Source organism: Gobio gobio, assembly GCF_949357685.1.
Source record: "Gobio gobio genome assembly, chromosome: 6".
NCBI lineage: Eukaryota > Metazoa > Chordata > Actinopteri > Cypriniformes > Gobionidae > Gobio > Gobio gobio.
The window spans coordinates 57245868-57262973 of NC_137102.1; the positions used below are offsets into that span (position 1 = coordinate 57245868).

General features: G+C 38.7%; 1 protein-coding gene across 1 annotated transcript in view; it reads right to left on the minus strand.

The window, feature by feature from the left end:
• LOC307128106 (potassium/sodium hyperpolarization-activated cyclic nucleotide-gated channel 2) overlaps positions 1–17106 on the minus strand; it is a gene marked incomplete at its 5' end in the record, with an annotated part of 103537 nt that overhangs the window by 17139 nt on the left and 69292 nt on the right. Inside the window, one exon of the mRNA XM_079819704.1 lies at positions 3020–3166. Within this exon, the coding sequence (XP_079675830.1) occupies positions 3020–3166 (147 nt within the window). The remainder of the gene's footprint in view (positions 1–3019; positions 3167–17106) is intronic.

Below are 17106 nucleotides of genomic sequence, written 5' to 3' on the forward strand. Positions count from 1 at the left end.
AAAGCAAAGGGAGATATTTGCTTTTAAAGAAATCAGTTTCTAAGGACTACAGCAAACGGCCGGTAGGGACTACAGACATTCCTCCAGGGTTGGTGACATCACCAGCCTTAATATTTACATAAACCCCTCCTCCGAGAATATTAAATAAGGGGGGGTGAGGCCATTTTGTATCGCGGCGCTGTTGTGGTATAGTTAGGCTGGAGTTTTGTTGCCGCGATGCCAAGGAAACGCTGTTATTTTCATCCGGATTGCAGGTCTGGGGTACTTGCTCTGTTCAGCCTTCCTTGGGACGGGGGTGCGTTGCAGAGCGTTTAACATACAGCATGTTATATGCACGTGTGTATGAGTCAGCGGGGAATCAGGCGCGCGCAGGGCTCCCTGCAGCACATCTCACGGAGGGAAACATCCACCGTCTTCGCGATTTCAATGCCGGATTTGCACAACGTCAGCTGCGTGAAAAAAACACTGCCGGTGCGTGGATGCACGACGCGCACGCTGCACATTTCACGGAGGACAACACAAACTTCCACAAACTTCGCGAGTTCAATTCAGGATATGCACAACGGCTTGTCCTGAAAGCTGGATTTACAAACAGAAGCTGTTTACGGGCCACAACCTGTAAGTCTGATTTATTTTTCATCGATGTGTTTTCCTGTAATAGGTTGTACGTTGTAGCAAGGAAGTAAACAGATGACAGCACTGTTCTGCAAACCAGTCTGTTAAATGCTCATTCATACTTAACGTTATCCGACGAACACCTAACGTTACAAACACTAACGTTAAAATCTCAACAGCGAACCTGGCATTAGTGTAAATGATTCTTTGATTAGAGCTTTTATGTATTGTTTATCTACAGGCTTGCTAAACATGCTTCTGTGTGTGATTTGGCTAACTTACTAGTTAAAGCCAGTGCTTAGTGTTCGTTTTGGGTTAACGTTAGTTCTTGCGACAGATATTTGGCTATAATCGTTCTAAAAATACAAAAGTTAAAGTGCCATTCAGTAGCGATCATTATAGATCCGCAGTCTTTACTCTTGAGGACTGAACAGGTTCTGCTCGATCATCTTCACTCAAATGTTCTGGGTCTGATTCGGGCTCATATGGTTTTATTGACGCCGTTGTTTCTAATACTGACCAAAGCACAGCCTCCGGTAAAGGTAAGGGGCATGATGTTTCCGACAAACGTGAACTAGGCGGTAAGCGAATCACAACACACTGGGCCAGCTAACCAATCAGAGCCCATCGCGTATTTTTGAGGGACTGGCTTCATACTACCCGGAAAGCATCAGACCGTTTTACAAGGAGGGACAGAGCAGTGTAGAATAAAGGTCAAATATATGAAAAATAAGGAAATTTTTTTTACAACGAAGCATGAACACATGTTACAGTGCACCCCACAAACACAGTCAAGCCTTCAAAAGAATGTGTTTTACCACCCCTTTAATTCATAGTCAGGAGGAAAGACCAGTATTTGTATATTAACTTAAAAACATACAAAGTTATAAAAACTATATAGATGTTTTAAAAAAAAAAAAAAAAAAAAGTGAATTGAGTTCTCTTTCGTGTATTTTTTATGTCAAAAACAAAATGATGTCCAAATGTTAGTTCAAGTGACAGTCGGTTATGTAATGCTTAAATGCTTAATGTATTACAATTGAACTAAACTCATTAGATTTTAGGAGACTAAAACTAGACTAAAACTAAAAACAATTCAGGCGACTAAAATATGACTAAAACTAAATGGCATTTTAGTCAAAAGACTATGAAAACTAAAACTATAAAACTAAATCAAAATTTGCTGTCAAAATTAACACTGATATATACGTATATATAATATGCATTGAAAAAATAATACAGTATATAGAATATTATTGCCTAGTATTTGTTTTACTGAATTTAATTTACGCTAATATCAAAAACAATTAGTTATTATATTTTTATCCAGCATACTTAAAGTATCACATTTAAAATGGTAGAGAATTTATATGTTAATAATTTTTTTAGTATTTGTTTTACTGTTTAATTTATGCTAATATCAGAAAAAATAGTTATCATATTTTGTAAAAAAATTCTGTTACTTAAAATATTACATTTAAAGTTTTAGAAAAGGAATACAGTATATATTTATTTATTAATAATAATAATAATAATAATAATAATAATAATAAGCATTGAGAAAATTTATATATAGTATATTATTGCCTAAATTTAATTTATGCCAATATTAGAATTTATATATATACATACATATATATATATATATATATATACATACATATATATATATATATATATATATATATATATATATATATATATATATATATATATATATATATATATATATATATATATATATATATATATATATATATATATATATATATATATATATATATATATATATATATATATATATATATTATGTTATTGTATTTACATTTTGTATTCTTCATTATATTGGAAATATTACATTTATATAAAATTTATATTTACATAATACTAAATGTATATAAAAGTATACATACAGAGTATATATATATATATATATATATATATATATATATATATATATATATATATATATATATATATATATATATATATATATATATATATATATATATATATATATATATATATATATATATATATATATATATATATATATATATATAAACTTATATAAAAGAGATTCGATTTGACATTTCTCGGTGTGATTCAGCCATTATGGATCATATCTAAACATAAACATCTATACACAAATGGCACAGTGTATGTTAGGAGCATTACGCTCTCTTAAAGCACATTATAGTGAAAGCTGGAAGCCATTCACAGGGGGGATTTAGCTGTTTACAGTGACATAAATTAGTTTGGAAGCTGTTCCCGGTTCAGCGTGGTTTTATTGTTTCGGAAAGCTCAGAGACAACTGCAGGGCCTTCTGGGAGTTTTTTCCCACTGATGTTTGCAGACATAGACAGACCTTTGCAAACACACAGATAACCAAACACAAGCTCACCTCTCTGAGCGGCTCGTTCAGCTCCTCTAGGATGCTTTCTTCATCGAACATCTTGCCCTGGTAACGGTGCTCATAGTAATCGTGGATTTTCTGTCGGAAATCTGCCGGAAGTTTGTGGAAGGACATGTACTGCTCCACTTGTTTGTACTGCAGAGAGAGAAAAAAAGACATAAATCCCAGGGGTTGCCTTTTATTAAAACCAAAAGATGCATCAATACTTCTCGCTATACTAATGCACTGTAGCATCACGTCAGCAATCAGAGAAACAAAAAGCACGACTGCCAATTGTGAGACGGGCATTTCAAAGGGAAGGCACACGTTCACAGGATTCAACACAAGCAAACGGAGTAAACATCTGAAGAGTCATCATATCCTGTGGAGCACAGAACATTTACAGACACAAGCCATGCCAAGGCTATGCTATTCAACAGACGCTTCATATTCAAGAAAAATGAGGACAGAGAGAACAGAGGCAAAGAAAATCACAGGACAAATAACAAAGAGCATCACTTCTTTATTAATTCTGCTCTATTGTATGTTTTGCCAAGTCCAGATCACTGTAGTGGTCAAAAATAACATACAAGCATGAATAACACTATATATATATCTTGAATGGTTAAAGCATCGACCAAATGCATAAATGCCAACTGGGTACTACACGAGATAAGCTACTCCCAGGAAAACAGATCTTTGGCTATGAATTATCATTTGAAATGACTGAATATGTTAATATTGAATATATCAGGATGATGTCAATTGTAAAATAGTGAAATAGACACAAATTATTTCGATATGTATTGTGTGTGAATGAATGATAGCCATTTTTACACAAATCTCAACTGTCCCTTATAGTTGTTGCTTCTTATAAAGCAGGGATATTATAGCTAACTAAAACTAAAAAATGTTTTAATAAAAAATTCATATTTTATAAAAATGTCAAAAACACAACAAAATTACTATATTATAATTATTATTATATTAGGTTATATTTCATTATTATATCATATTATATTATAACTATATTATGTTATATTATATTTATTATATTATATATTATACTATATGTATTATATGTATTATATTATATTATACTATATTATATTTATTATATTATATACTATATTATATACTATATTATATGATATGTTATATAATATTAAATTATATTATACTATATTATATTTATTATATTATATTATATGTATTATATTATATTATACTATATTATATAATATTATATTATATGTATTATATTATATTATATTATATTATATTATATTATATTATATTATATTATATTATATTATATTATATTATATTATATTATTATATATTATGCTATATATTATTTTATATGTATTATATTATATTATATTATATTATATTATGTCATGTTATATTATGTTATATTATATTATATTATATTATTATATTATATTATATTATATTATATTATATTATATTATATTATATTATATTATATTATATTATATTATATTATATTATATTATATTATATTACATTATATTATATTATATTATACTATATTTATTATGTTATATTATATTATACTATATTATATTATATTTATAATATATTTATATTATGTTGTATTATATTATACTATATTATATTATATTTATTATATTATACTATATTACATTATATTGTATTTATAATATGTTATATTATATTTATTGTATTATATTATACTATATTATGTTATATTATACTATATTATATTGTATTTATAATATATTTATATTATGTTATGTTATATTATATTATATTATATTATGTTATAATTATATTATATTGTATTATATATTTATATTATGTTATATTATACTATATTATATTGTATTTATAATATATTTATATTATGTTATATTATATTATTTTGTATTATATTTATAATATATTTATATTGTTATATTATACTATAATATATTATATTGTATGTATAATATATTTATATTATGTTATATTATATTATATTATAGTATATTGTATTGTATTTATAATATATTTATATTATGTTATGTTATATTATATTATATTATATTTATTATACTATATTATATTATATTGTATTTATTTAAATTATTTTATATTTCATCAATGATACTAAAATAGCAGTTACCAAGCAGACAACTGTCAGAGAAAAGCTTGAGATAAAATATGAAACATCTATAAATAAATATAATTTGATCCAAAATGTATTCCAAAAAATGATGGTTGTTCCAAAAAGCATGATGGTCCTGTAAAATAAAGCATCCTGAGATGTATGTCCATTGTTAGAAGAGTGTTTTAAACAAGTTGATTTTCTATAAGGCCCGATCAGGTTGATGCAGAAACACCACAGTCAGCATTAAAACTCTTTCTTGTTTTCTCACATTGCTCAGATCCAGTGTCAGTATTTGTTCTTCAGGCCATGTACGACCCCGAATCCCACCCTCAGATCATTAGTTAACACTGACACACCAAACATCCCTCCAACTGCGTTATTTATGGAGACAGAAAGAGAACAGTAATGATGGAGTGATCTACGCTAAACAAAGAAAGCAGGTCAGACCGGAGGCATTAGCACTGCAGTCGTGTGTGTTCCCTGTTGCACGGCAGTATCTCGCTGACGCAGGCCTTCGGTAGCACCTGTAAAGGTCCCTGAACCACTTGTGAGAATAATTGCCTGTGTGTTGATGATGCTCTCGTTGCAGAACTACATATGAACATGAAAGTGGGCTGCATCTCTCAGCATCAGCGCTGGGTCAACGGTGTTCAAAGATTGTTTTTAAACGGAGGTCACATGAACAAAAAATCTCATTTCCATTGATCTTTTAAAAGAGTTCAAAGTGCTGGATTTTAGAATTTTAGAACTTCCAGAGATCAAAGCATCAATCACAACAGATGTCATTTAAAAGAACTCTTAAAGGTACAGTAGCAAAAACAGGGGTTCCAGTCGCATTTTGTTCTGATTGTACTGTCGAGTGTCATATACACTACATTGGCAAAAGTATTGGGACACCCCTTCATATCCACAGGTGTATAAATCAAGCACTAGGCCTGCAGACGCTTTTACACACATTAGTGAGAGAATGTGTCGCTCTCAGGAGCTCAGAGAACTCCAGCGTGGGGCCGTGATCGGTTGCCACCTGTGCAATAAGTCCATTCGGGAAATTTCCTCACAAGTAAATATTCAATGCTCAACTGTTAGTGGTGTTATAACAAAGTGGAAGCAATTGGGAACAGCAGTAACTCAGCCACGAAGTGTTAGGCCACGTAAAATCGCAGAGCGGGGTCAGCGCATGCTGAGGGTCACAGTGCACAGAAGTCTGCAGAGTCAACAGCTACAGACCTCCAGACTTCATGTGGCCTTCAGATGAGCTCAAGAACAGTGTGTAGCTTCATGGAATGGGTTTCCACGGCCGAGCAGCTCATCCAAGCCTTACATCACCAAGTGCAATACAAAGCGTGGGATGCAGTGGGGTAAAGCGCGCCGCCACTGGACTCTAGAACAGTGAGACGTGTTCTCTGGAGTGACCAATCAGGCTTCTCTGTCTGGCAATCCCCTGGACGAGTCTGGGTTTGGCGGTTGACAGGAGAACGGGACTTGCCTGACTGCATTGTGCCAAGTGTGAAGTTTGGTGGAGGGGGGATTATGGTGTGGGGGTTGTTTTTAAGGGGCTGGGCTTGGCCCTTTAGTTCCAGTGAAAGGAACTCTTAATGCTTCAGCACACCAAGACATTTTGGACAATTTCATGCTCCCAACTTTGTGGGAACAGTTTGGGGACGGCCCCTTCCTGTAAAAGCGTCGGCCCATAAAGGCATGGATGAGCGAGTTTGGTGTGGAGGAACTTGACTGGCCTGCACAGAGTCCTGCCCTCAACCCGATAGATCACCTTTGGGATGAATTAGAGTGGAGACTGAGAGCCAGACCTTCTCGTCCAACATCAGTGCCTGACCTCACAAATGCACTTCTAGAAGAATGGTCAAAATTCCCATAAACACACTCCTAAACCTTGAGGAAAGCCTTCCCAGAAGAGCTGAAGCTGTTAAAGCTGCAAATGGTGGGACAACTACATATTAAACCCTACGGATTAAGAATGGGATGTCATTAAAGTTCATGTGCATGTAAAGGCAGGCGTCCCAAAACTTTTGGCAATATAGTGTACAAAGATTATCCTCAGTCCACCATTTGGACTATTTCTATTTTCCTCCAGTGGATCTATACCCTCAGTTCATTGATCCAGATGCTTCGTGGTGAAGATGTCACTCACTTTACTCGTTTGAAGAACCAGCAGTGTTGATCTAAGTGGATCACTGATGGACCGATAAAGACAATTGTGTTTAATGTCCTAGTCAGAAGAAAGCAATACGATAGAGATGGAATGATAGACCTCTGTGACGTCAAACTACATCCTCTCTCTTGCCTCATTTACAGCCAAATTGAATAAAAACTGAGTCGCCGTTGATGGAGCCATTTACCAATCAGTGTGAGAGGATATGGACAAGGACAGGTCAAGACATGCAGCTGTTCTCATTGGTTAGTATATGAATGGGGATGTTATTTATTACAAACATTACCGTACATTTGAGGGTTTTTAGAATCCATTTTAATACCTCAAAACAACACTTTTATCATATTCATATACCATGGATTGACAAGGCATAGCAAAAGCCTTCAAACAATACAATGGTATTACCTTCATGATATTGACCAAAAAAATATGGTGTAATGATGGATTTCAGTGGTATATTTTAAAATATATAAAATATTTCTATGGTCTTTTTTGTAAGGGGGTTGGAGCTGTTCTCGAATGCTTCCCAAGTTCTCTTGAGTAACCTGAGCCGTGTGTGTGATCTGTGTGCTATTTCTGTCTGAGAGAGGATGGTCCCCGTCCTGTCCCTGCAGAGGAACAGCAGCAGTCACACACACTCAGTGAGCCGCTGCAGATTTAGAGCGTGTCTAACAGAAAGCCTGTTTATAAATGCACGCACTGCACAGAGAGACACATACGAGAGGAGAGGAGAGGAGAGGAGAGGAGAGGAGAGGAGAGGAGAGGAGAGGAGAGGAGAGGAGAGGAGAGGAGAGGAGAGGAGAGGAGAGGAGAGGAGAGGAGAGGAGAGGAGAGGAGGAGAAGAGAGGAGAGGAGAGGAGAGGAGAGGAGAGGAGAGGAGAGGAGAGGAGAGGAGAGGAGAGGAGAGGAGAGGAGAGGAGAGGAGAGGAGAGGAGAGGAGAGGAGAGGAGAGGAGAGGAGGAGAAGAGGAGAAGAGAAGAGAAGAGAAGAGAGGAGGAGATGAAAGGAGAGAGGAGGAGAAGAGAAGAGAGGAGAGGAGGAGATGAAAGGAGAGAGGAGGAGAAGAGAAGAGAAGAGATGAGGAGATGAAAGGAGAGAGGAGGAGAGGAGAAGATAAGAAAGGAGGAGAGGAGACAAAAGGAGAGGAGAGAGGAGAAGATAAGAAAGGAGGAGAGGAGACAAAAGGAGAGGAGAGGAGACGAGACGAGGAGATGAAAGAAGAGAGGAGGAGAGGAGAGGACAAGAGAAGAGAGGAGAGGAGGAGATGAAAGGAGAGAGAAGGAGAGGAGACGAACGGAGAGAGAAGGAGAGGAGACGAAAGGAGAGGAGAGGAGACGAGGAGATGAAAGGAGAGAGGAGGAGAGGAGAGGAGAGGAGAAGAGAGGAGAGTAGACGAAAGGAGGAGAGGAGAGGAGAGGAGAGGAGAGAGGAGAAGAGAGGAGACGAAAGGAGAGGAGAGAGGAGAAGAGAGGAGGAGAGGAGACGAGGAGATGAAAGGAGAGAGGAGAAGAGGAGAAGAGAAGAGAGGAGGAGATGAAAGGAGAGAGGAGGAGAAGAGAAGAGAGGAGAGGAGGAGATGAAAGGAGAGAGGAGAAGAGGAGGAGATGGAAGGAGAGAGGAGAAGAGGAGAAGAGAAGAGAGGAGGAGATGAAAGGAGAGAGGAGGAGAAGAGAAGAGAAGAGAGGAGGGGATGAAAGGAGAGAGGATAAGAGAAGAGAAGAGAAGAGAGGAGAGGAGGAGATGAAAGGAGAGAGGAGGAGAGGAGGAGATGAAAGGAGAGAGGAGAAGAGGAGAAGAGAAGAGAGGAGGAGATGAAAGGAGAGAGGAGGAGAAGAGAAGAGAAGAGAGGAGGGGATGAAAGGAGAGAGGAGGAGAAGAGAAGAGAGGAGAGGAGGAGATGAAAGGAGAGAGGAGGAGATGAAAGGAGAGAGGAGGAGAGGAGAAGAGAAGAGAGGAGGGGATGAAAGGAGAGGAGAGAGGAGAAGAAGAGAGGAGAGGAGATGAAAGGAGAGAGGAGGAGAGGAGGAGAAGAGAAGAGAGGAGGAGAGGAGACAAAAGGAGAGGAGACGAGGAGATGAAAGGAGAGAGGAGAGGAGGAGAGGAGATAAGAGGAGAGGAGAAAAGGAAAGTTTTCTTTAAAACTGAGTAAAGAACTTCAACAGTAAAAAAAAAGAAAACAATGATCTTCAGACTGTTATACGGAACTAATGAAATAAGGAATTCTGCTCTCAAATTTCAGATGTTAGACAATTTTCTAACCATTTCCTTTCTGTTAGATACACACACATTAACTTCAATTTAAATCTGAATGCCTACATTTATTTTTTTGCAGATGACTTACATTTACAGGTGCACATTTTATTAGTTCAAAAGTTTGAGATCTGCAATATTTTGTAATTTTTTTTAAAGAAATGAATCTCATTCAGCAAGGATGCATTAAACAAATCAAAAGCTACAGGAAAGACGTTTAAAATGTTACAAGATTTCTATTGAAAATAAACACTGTTCTTTTGAACTTTCTATTCATCAAAAAATCCTGAAAATCCTGTCCTAAAAAATGAGGCAGCACAGCTGTTTTCAACACTGATATATAAGAAATGTTACTTATTATATTCCACACACACACATTCTCAACCTCTGTGTTTTAAAACAGTATTAGAGCACTGGGACACCATATTGATTCCTGTCTAAAGATTTTCCAGTCTGGGTAAAAGCAAACAGAACCCTGGACCCTCAATCGCTGCATCTTAGATAAATGGAAATCAGAGCTCTCTCTCTCTCTCTCTCTCTCTCTCTCTCTCTCTCTCTCTCTCTCTCTCTCAAATTCAAATTCAAATTCAAAATTGCTTTATTGGCATGAATGTAAATTGTACAATATTGCCAAAGCTAGGAATATATGAACATAAATAATAATACATATATGAACATAAATAATTATACGTGAACATTAATAATAATATTAATGATGATAATAAACATCAATATAATAGAGGAAAATATTACAACATAACTTAAACTTAAATTAACAGTGTAACAAATTAGAACATTTGATCTCCTCCTCTCTCTCTCTCTCTCTCTCTCTCTCTGTGTGTGTCTGTGTCTCATGTTGTGAAGTCCATGTGCTCTCTTGCTGAAAATAAGGATGAAGTAGTCTAATTTCAGGTTTGGATCAGAGATGTATTATTCACCACACTGATTCTAGAATAAATCACCTCATTACGGTACTAAGCACATTTCTACCTGCGGGTACATTGAGCCGAGCCAAAGCTAGCCTGCCCTCGAGCCTCAACTCGCACAGAGAAGCCTGTGTCACTGTTATTCAGCGAAAAAAGTCATTAAAGGGGGGGGGGGGGGGGCGGGGACACTCAGTTTCAGTCAGTCTCATGTCAATCTTGAGTACCTATAGAGTAGCATTGCATCCTGCATATCTCCGAAAAGTCTTTATTTTTATTATAATTATAAAAGAAAGATGCGCTGTTCCGAGTCTTTCCGAAAAAAGCCGTGCGGCTGGGGGCGTATCGTGTGGGCGGAGCTAAAGAATGTCGAGCGCGCGCCGCTGTTACTGTGTTGAGTGCGTCTGAAAGCTGCGTCATCCCTAAAAGCGGGGGAAAACTTTATTCAACATAAAAAAATGGCTTTTAATCAGATACAGCCATACATCTATGATCCGGAATCAGACCCAGAGGCTGAAGTTGAACAGGAGCAGCAGCAAAAACGACTAGAGCAGGACGTCGACTATGTGGTAGAAGTTACACTAACTATATAATATGTTTAGCGGCTTGTGTTATTTAGAACACCATGTCAAGCGCGAGTGTTACAATGTGTGTGTGTGTGTGTGTGTGTGTGTGTGTGTGTGTGTGTGTGTGTGTGTGTGTGTGTGTGTGTGTGTGTGTGTGTGTGTGTGTGTGTGTGTGTGTGTGTGTGTGTGTGTGTGTGTGTGTGTGTGTGTGTGTGTGTGTGTGTGTGTGTGTGTGTGTGTGTGTGTGTGTGTGTGTGTGGGCATGTTTTCGTGAAATATCAGGACACAAATGTGTATAATGACATGGGTATGACACAGGTATTACAAAAAGAGGGTGAAATATGAGGACGTTCCCCATGACCTCACTTTTCAAAATGCTTATAAATCACACAGAACAAGTTTTTTTTTCACAGAAAGTGAACTGCACAGTCTCCTGTGAGGGCTAGGTTTAGGGGCAGGGTCAGTGTAAGGGGATAGAAAATACGGTTTGTACTGTATAAAAACCATTACGCCTATGGAATGTCCTCACATTTCACAAAAACAAACATGTGTGTGTGTGTGTGTGTGTGTGTGTGTGTTTACGCGTGGTTTGTGTAGATATGATTTGTAGTAAGCGGACTGGTTTTGCGCGTCAGGCTAGTGTTTACATAGAAAGACATGGAATAGTAGCGCATTTGAATGAAGAAGCGCGCTTATTTAGTTCAACATATTTCCCCACTCTTTGTGTATTGTTGTTTGGAGTGCTTTTACAATACACAAACATACACATATAGTGGCCAGCTAAACAAATGTACACACACTATACATCGCATGCTCCATTGATCAATACGAGATCATGTTTGGGCTACTTGATGGGCATAGGCAAAAACAGACATTTGAAGCAGTCAAACCTGCGGTTCCAACGTTGGGACCTTTATCGTTGGGACCGCTCCATCCTTCAGTATTAGGCGATCTGAAAATCCGTCGTCGAACTGGGCCTTGTTTATAAAACAATCGGCACCGAAATGCAGGGAACAGACATAAATATTTGCGCAACTCAGTTGCTGATCCGGAAAAGCAAATTCCATCTGTACAAGCCAGCGCTTTGATGGGCGTAGCCTATTGCTTTCACGCTCTCTCTCTCTCTCTCTCTCGCGCGCTCTCTTCCGGTAGAATTGTCCGTACGGCCCATACAAGGAAATTCCGCCCTGTTGACGTCAAGCGGACCCATGATCGAAAAAAACTTTCCGAAACTTATGACTAACAGGAAGTACTAATTTTGGCAAAGAAATACTCCCATCAAACGTCCACCTTAGCTTTTGAAACTGTGTCCATGTTTAGCATGGGAATCCAAGTCTTTAACAGTGCAAAAAGATCAGTATGCATGAAACAGCATTTCACCCCCCCTTTAAGTTTTAAGGAACCTAAGCCGTCTTTCAATATATGGGTTTTAAGACCTCATTTCGGTCACATCTGTCATAGATATCTTTGACAGATATCTGTCAGTCATCTATGAGACGTGTAATCAGTTACCCAATGTACATAAAGTCACAGGTACAGTACACACAAGAGCCTGATCACAAGGCCTTACTAAAAAGTAAAGTGCTTTTTGCTGTGAATACAAACGAATTTGAAACAGCATTTTTGCACCCTTGGAGGCACTTCGGGAAGGGGATTGTAGGGGCGTTCCAAATGAAAGTGAACAACTAAATCCTTTCACAAAGGTTCCTTCCATGGGTCTGCTAGTGAAGGGAACACGCAATGGCCACTTCAAGGAAGTAATTGAATAATTGATGGTCATGTCCTGCCAACAGTGGGCCTATTCAACAACTAAACAAAAACTGTGGTTTCTTGTGCAAGAACATACTGTGAGAAGGACCTATGAACCCACAATCAAAATACAGATTAAAATCCTAAAATCAAACATGCTAACAAAAGAGCAAAATCTAAAGATTAAAAGCATAAAAGTAAAACCAATCTGCTAAATGGTTCATGTGTAGTGGTGAAGTTAATGTAGGAAGTAAGAAGCCCAATTAAAAAGTATAATTAAAAAGCATAGAAATACATACAGTGGGGAGAACAAGTATTTGATACACTGCCGATTTTGCAGGTTAGCCCACTTACAAAGCTCCAGGAAATCCAGAAAATCACATTGTATGATTTTTAAATAATTAATTAGCATTTTATTGCATGATATAAGTATTTGATCACCTACCAACCAGTAAGAATTCCGGCTCTCCCAGACCTGTTAGTTTCTCTTTAAGAAGCCCCTCCTGTTCTCCACTATTACCTGTATTAACTGCACCTGTTTGAACTCGTTACCTGTATAAAAGACACCTGTCCACACACTCAATCAAACAGACTCCAACCTCTCCACAATGGCCAAAACCAGAGAGCTGTGTAAGGACATCCGGGATAAAATTGTAGACCTGCACAAGGCTGGGATGGGCTACAGGACAATAGGCAAGCAGCTTGGTGAGAAGGCAACAACTGTTGGCGCAATTATTAGAAAAAAGTTCAAGATGACGGTCAATCTCCCTCGGTCTGGGGCACCATCCAAGATCTCACCTCGTGGGGCATTAATGATCGTGAGGAAGGTGAGGGATCAGCCCAGAACTACACGGCAGGACCTGGTCAATGACCTGAAGAGAGAGCTGGGACCACAGTCTCAAAGAAAACCATTAGTAACACGCTACGCCGTCATGGATTAAAGCTGCAGTTGGTCACTTTTGTAAAAATGTATTTTTTACATATTTGTTAAACCTGTCATTATGTCCTGACAGTAGAATATGAGACAGATAATCTGTGAAAAAAATCAAGCTCCTCTGGCTCCTCCCATACCCCTTTTCCACCAAGGCAGAGCTAGAGATTGGAGCCAGAGCCTAGTTTCAAATCGGTTCTTTGTGTTTCCACACCCAAAGCCCCAGCTCCGAGCCTGGAAAAGTGGTTCTTAAGTAGCACCAAAACATTGCTGGGCTAAAACCGGGCTAGAAGTAAGAACCGATTACGTCAGGCGCTGGGGGCGGGGTCAACAAGACCAACACAAACTTGAGATCCGCCATTGTTGAAATAGCAGCTAAAGAGCTAACAGCTGCTGCTCATTTGTAATCTCCGTATATACAAATTACGGCGAACTGAATGAATGCGTTGGATTCGCTGTGTTTTGATGCCGATGTAGGATCGTAAAGCCATGTGAATCAATAGTGACGCAACGTTTGCATTGTTGATGGAAGGCTTGTTCGCAGCGGTGCTGTGCAGACCAATCGCCGTATGATAACGAGTCCAGCGAGAGCATATGACTCCTTATGCTTTTGATTCACTCATGCGTTTTTTTTTTATATCATACGTGGATCGGTCTGCGCAGTGCCGATGCATCTCGAACAAGCCTGGTGTGTTTGTGTTTCCCGCTGCCCAGGGTTGTCAGGTTTACACAACAAAACCCACCCAATTGCTACTCAAAACAAGCCCAATCGCGTTTCAGGGGGGATTCCCCAGTAAAAATCACATTTGGGGGTAAAATATGTGTTTTTTGGCATGGTTGCCTACTAAAATTCGCATTCCCGGGGCTAAATATCACATAATTGGGGTCGCTTCATCCCGCGGACATGAAAAAAACCGCCCGCGCCAAAACTACGGACATGGCAACATTGCCGCATCACCTGGCTCTGTTGTGGCTCTCAGCATGTGGAAAAGCAAACGGTTCTTATTAGGCTCCTCAGTCGAACCAACTATGAACTGGGACCAGCTCTGGCTCTGAATTAGCTCTAGCACTGCCTTGGTGGAAAAGGGGTACCAGTGGTCCTACTGCCATTTGCAGAAATACACCGCTCCCGGTCAGAAACAACCAATCAGAGCCAGGAGGAGTGTTTTAGCAGTGTCAATCAAGCTCGTGTGCGCGCTGATCACACCCCTCTCATGCACAGCGCGTACAGGCGTTCAAATTCAAGATTACCGCTGTGCCGCAGCTTTGCTTATGGCGGACAAACAATCCAAACCGCCAATTCCTCGAGTGGCACCTGCTCATAAAATAAAGACGGGTAAACAGAAAAAGACAGATGACGATGATAAAAAAAGACAAAAAGAAAGAATTAGATAGAGCCCGAAATAAAACGAGGATAAACATCGGAGCGGCTTTTCCGAGGTGGAGGGAGCTACGTGTCCTGAAAGGATTAAAAACCGATGCAGAGTTAGCCACATTTCTGCTTGACAAGTAAGTAGCCTATCCCGGCTTCCTCTTCTCCCCACCCGTTGACTCCTCGAAGTCACTGTGGGTGTGAATTCCTCGTCGGAGCCCATTGACTCTGTGTCAAAACTCTAGCCGCATAACATACAGATAAAATGTCACGCACTGTGCAAAGCAACTATTGAAACCTACTAATTCACTGGCTTGTCATGTTGCTGAAATAATGTACTAGCAAACCTTATTTGGCATTACATATCGATTGAATAATTACTTGCATACTGTAACATTAGTTATCGTTATATTATCTTACTAGCTATTTATTTCTTATAGAAATAGTGCAACGTCCTATAGTTACATTGCATGTATTGCAAAATACGTAATGTTTTGAGGACCAAGTTTGTAGTCAAAGTATAGGCAGGCAATAGTCAATGTAAATCATATTGTTGATGTTTCGTCCGTACCAGTGAATGTGCCATAACTGTTTATCCGCCGTCACCGGTGGCCCTGCTACGGAGGGAGGGCTGTAGCGCAGCAGAGAGCAAGGGGGAGTGACCTGTGAGTTGTGCTTGATCAAATTTTCAGGCTAAGTCAACGTTTTCTAAAACTCGCTACTGCAGCTTTAAAATCCTGCAGCGCACGCAAGGTCCCCCTGCTCAAGCCAGCGCATGTCTAGGCCCGTCTGACGTTTGCCAATGACCATCTGGATGATCCAGAGGAGGAATGGGAGAAGGTCATGTGGTCTGATGAGACAAAAATAGAGCTTTTTGGTCTGAACTCCACTCGCCGTGTTTGGAGGAAGAAGAAGGACGAGTACAACCCCAAGAACACCATCCCTACTGTGAAGCACGGAGGTGGAAATATCATTCTTTGGGGATGCTTTTCTGCAAAGGGGACAGGACGACTGATCCGTATTGAGGGAGGATGGATGGGGCCATGTATTGCAAGATCTTGGCCAAAAACCTCCTTCCCTCAGTAAGAGCATTGAAGATGGGTCGTGGCTGGGTCTAGCCAGTCTCCAGACCTGAACCCAATGGAGAATCTTTGGAGGGAGATGAAAGTCCGTATTGCCCAACGACAGCCCCGAAACCTGAAGGATCTGGAGAAGGTCTGTATGGAGGAGTGGGCCAAAATCCCTGCTGCAGTGTGTGCAAACCTGGTCAAGAACTACAGGAAACGTATGATCTCTTTAATTGCAAACAAAGGTTTCTGTACCAAATATTAAGTTCTGCTTTTCTGATGTATCAAATTCTTATGTCATGCAATAAAACGAATTACTTAAAAATCATAATGTGATTTTCTGGATTTTTGTTTTAGATTCCGTCACTCACAGTTGAAGAGTACCTATGATAAAAATTACAGACCTCTACATGCTTTGTAAGTGGGCAAACCTGCAAAATCGGCAGTGTATCAAATGCTTGTTTTCCTCACTGTATATTGATCAGGCCTAACATTATTACAGGTGAAGTGAATAACACTGAGTGCGTTTACATGCACGTTCTTAAGCCGATTATGCTTAATAAGCCGACAACGAACATGGTCATGTAAACGCGGTAACCTGTTTTCTTTTATCGGAGTAAGGTCGTAAACGGCATAAGCATAAACTGGTCGGAACAGGTAGTTTTTTGCCGCTTATCCTTATCCTGACCATTAACCTGCTTTCTGTCTGCTTTTTGAAGTGCACATACGTGATAGGTGACAGAAACGCATACTTAGAGCAGATTTAAACACATCTAGACAAAGTGAGCGTTTTGCATGAAAGAAAGAAGGAACTATAATAACAAAAGAAGACTCTTTTAAGACCCAGAAAATTGTAAAAATGCGTTCTCATCTCTCGTGCAGTAGAACTGGTTCTGTCAAAACGCTGCATCTGTAACTGCATGAGAGAGCA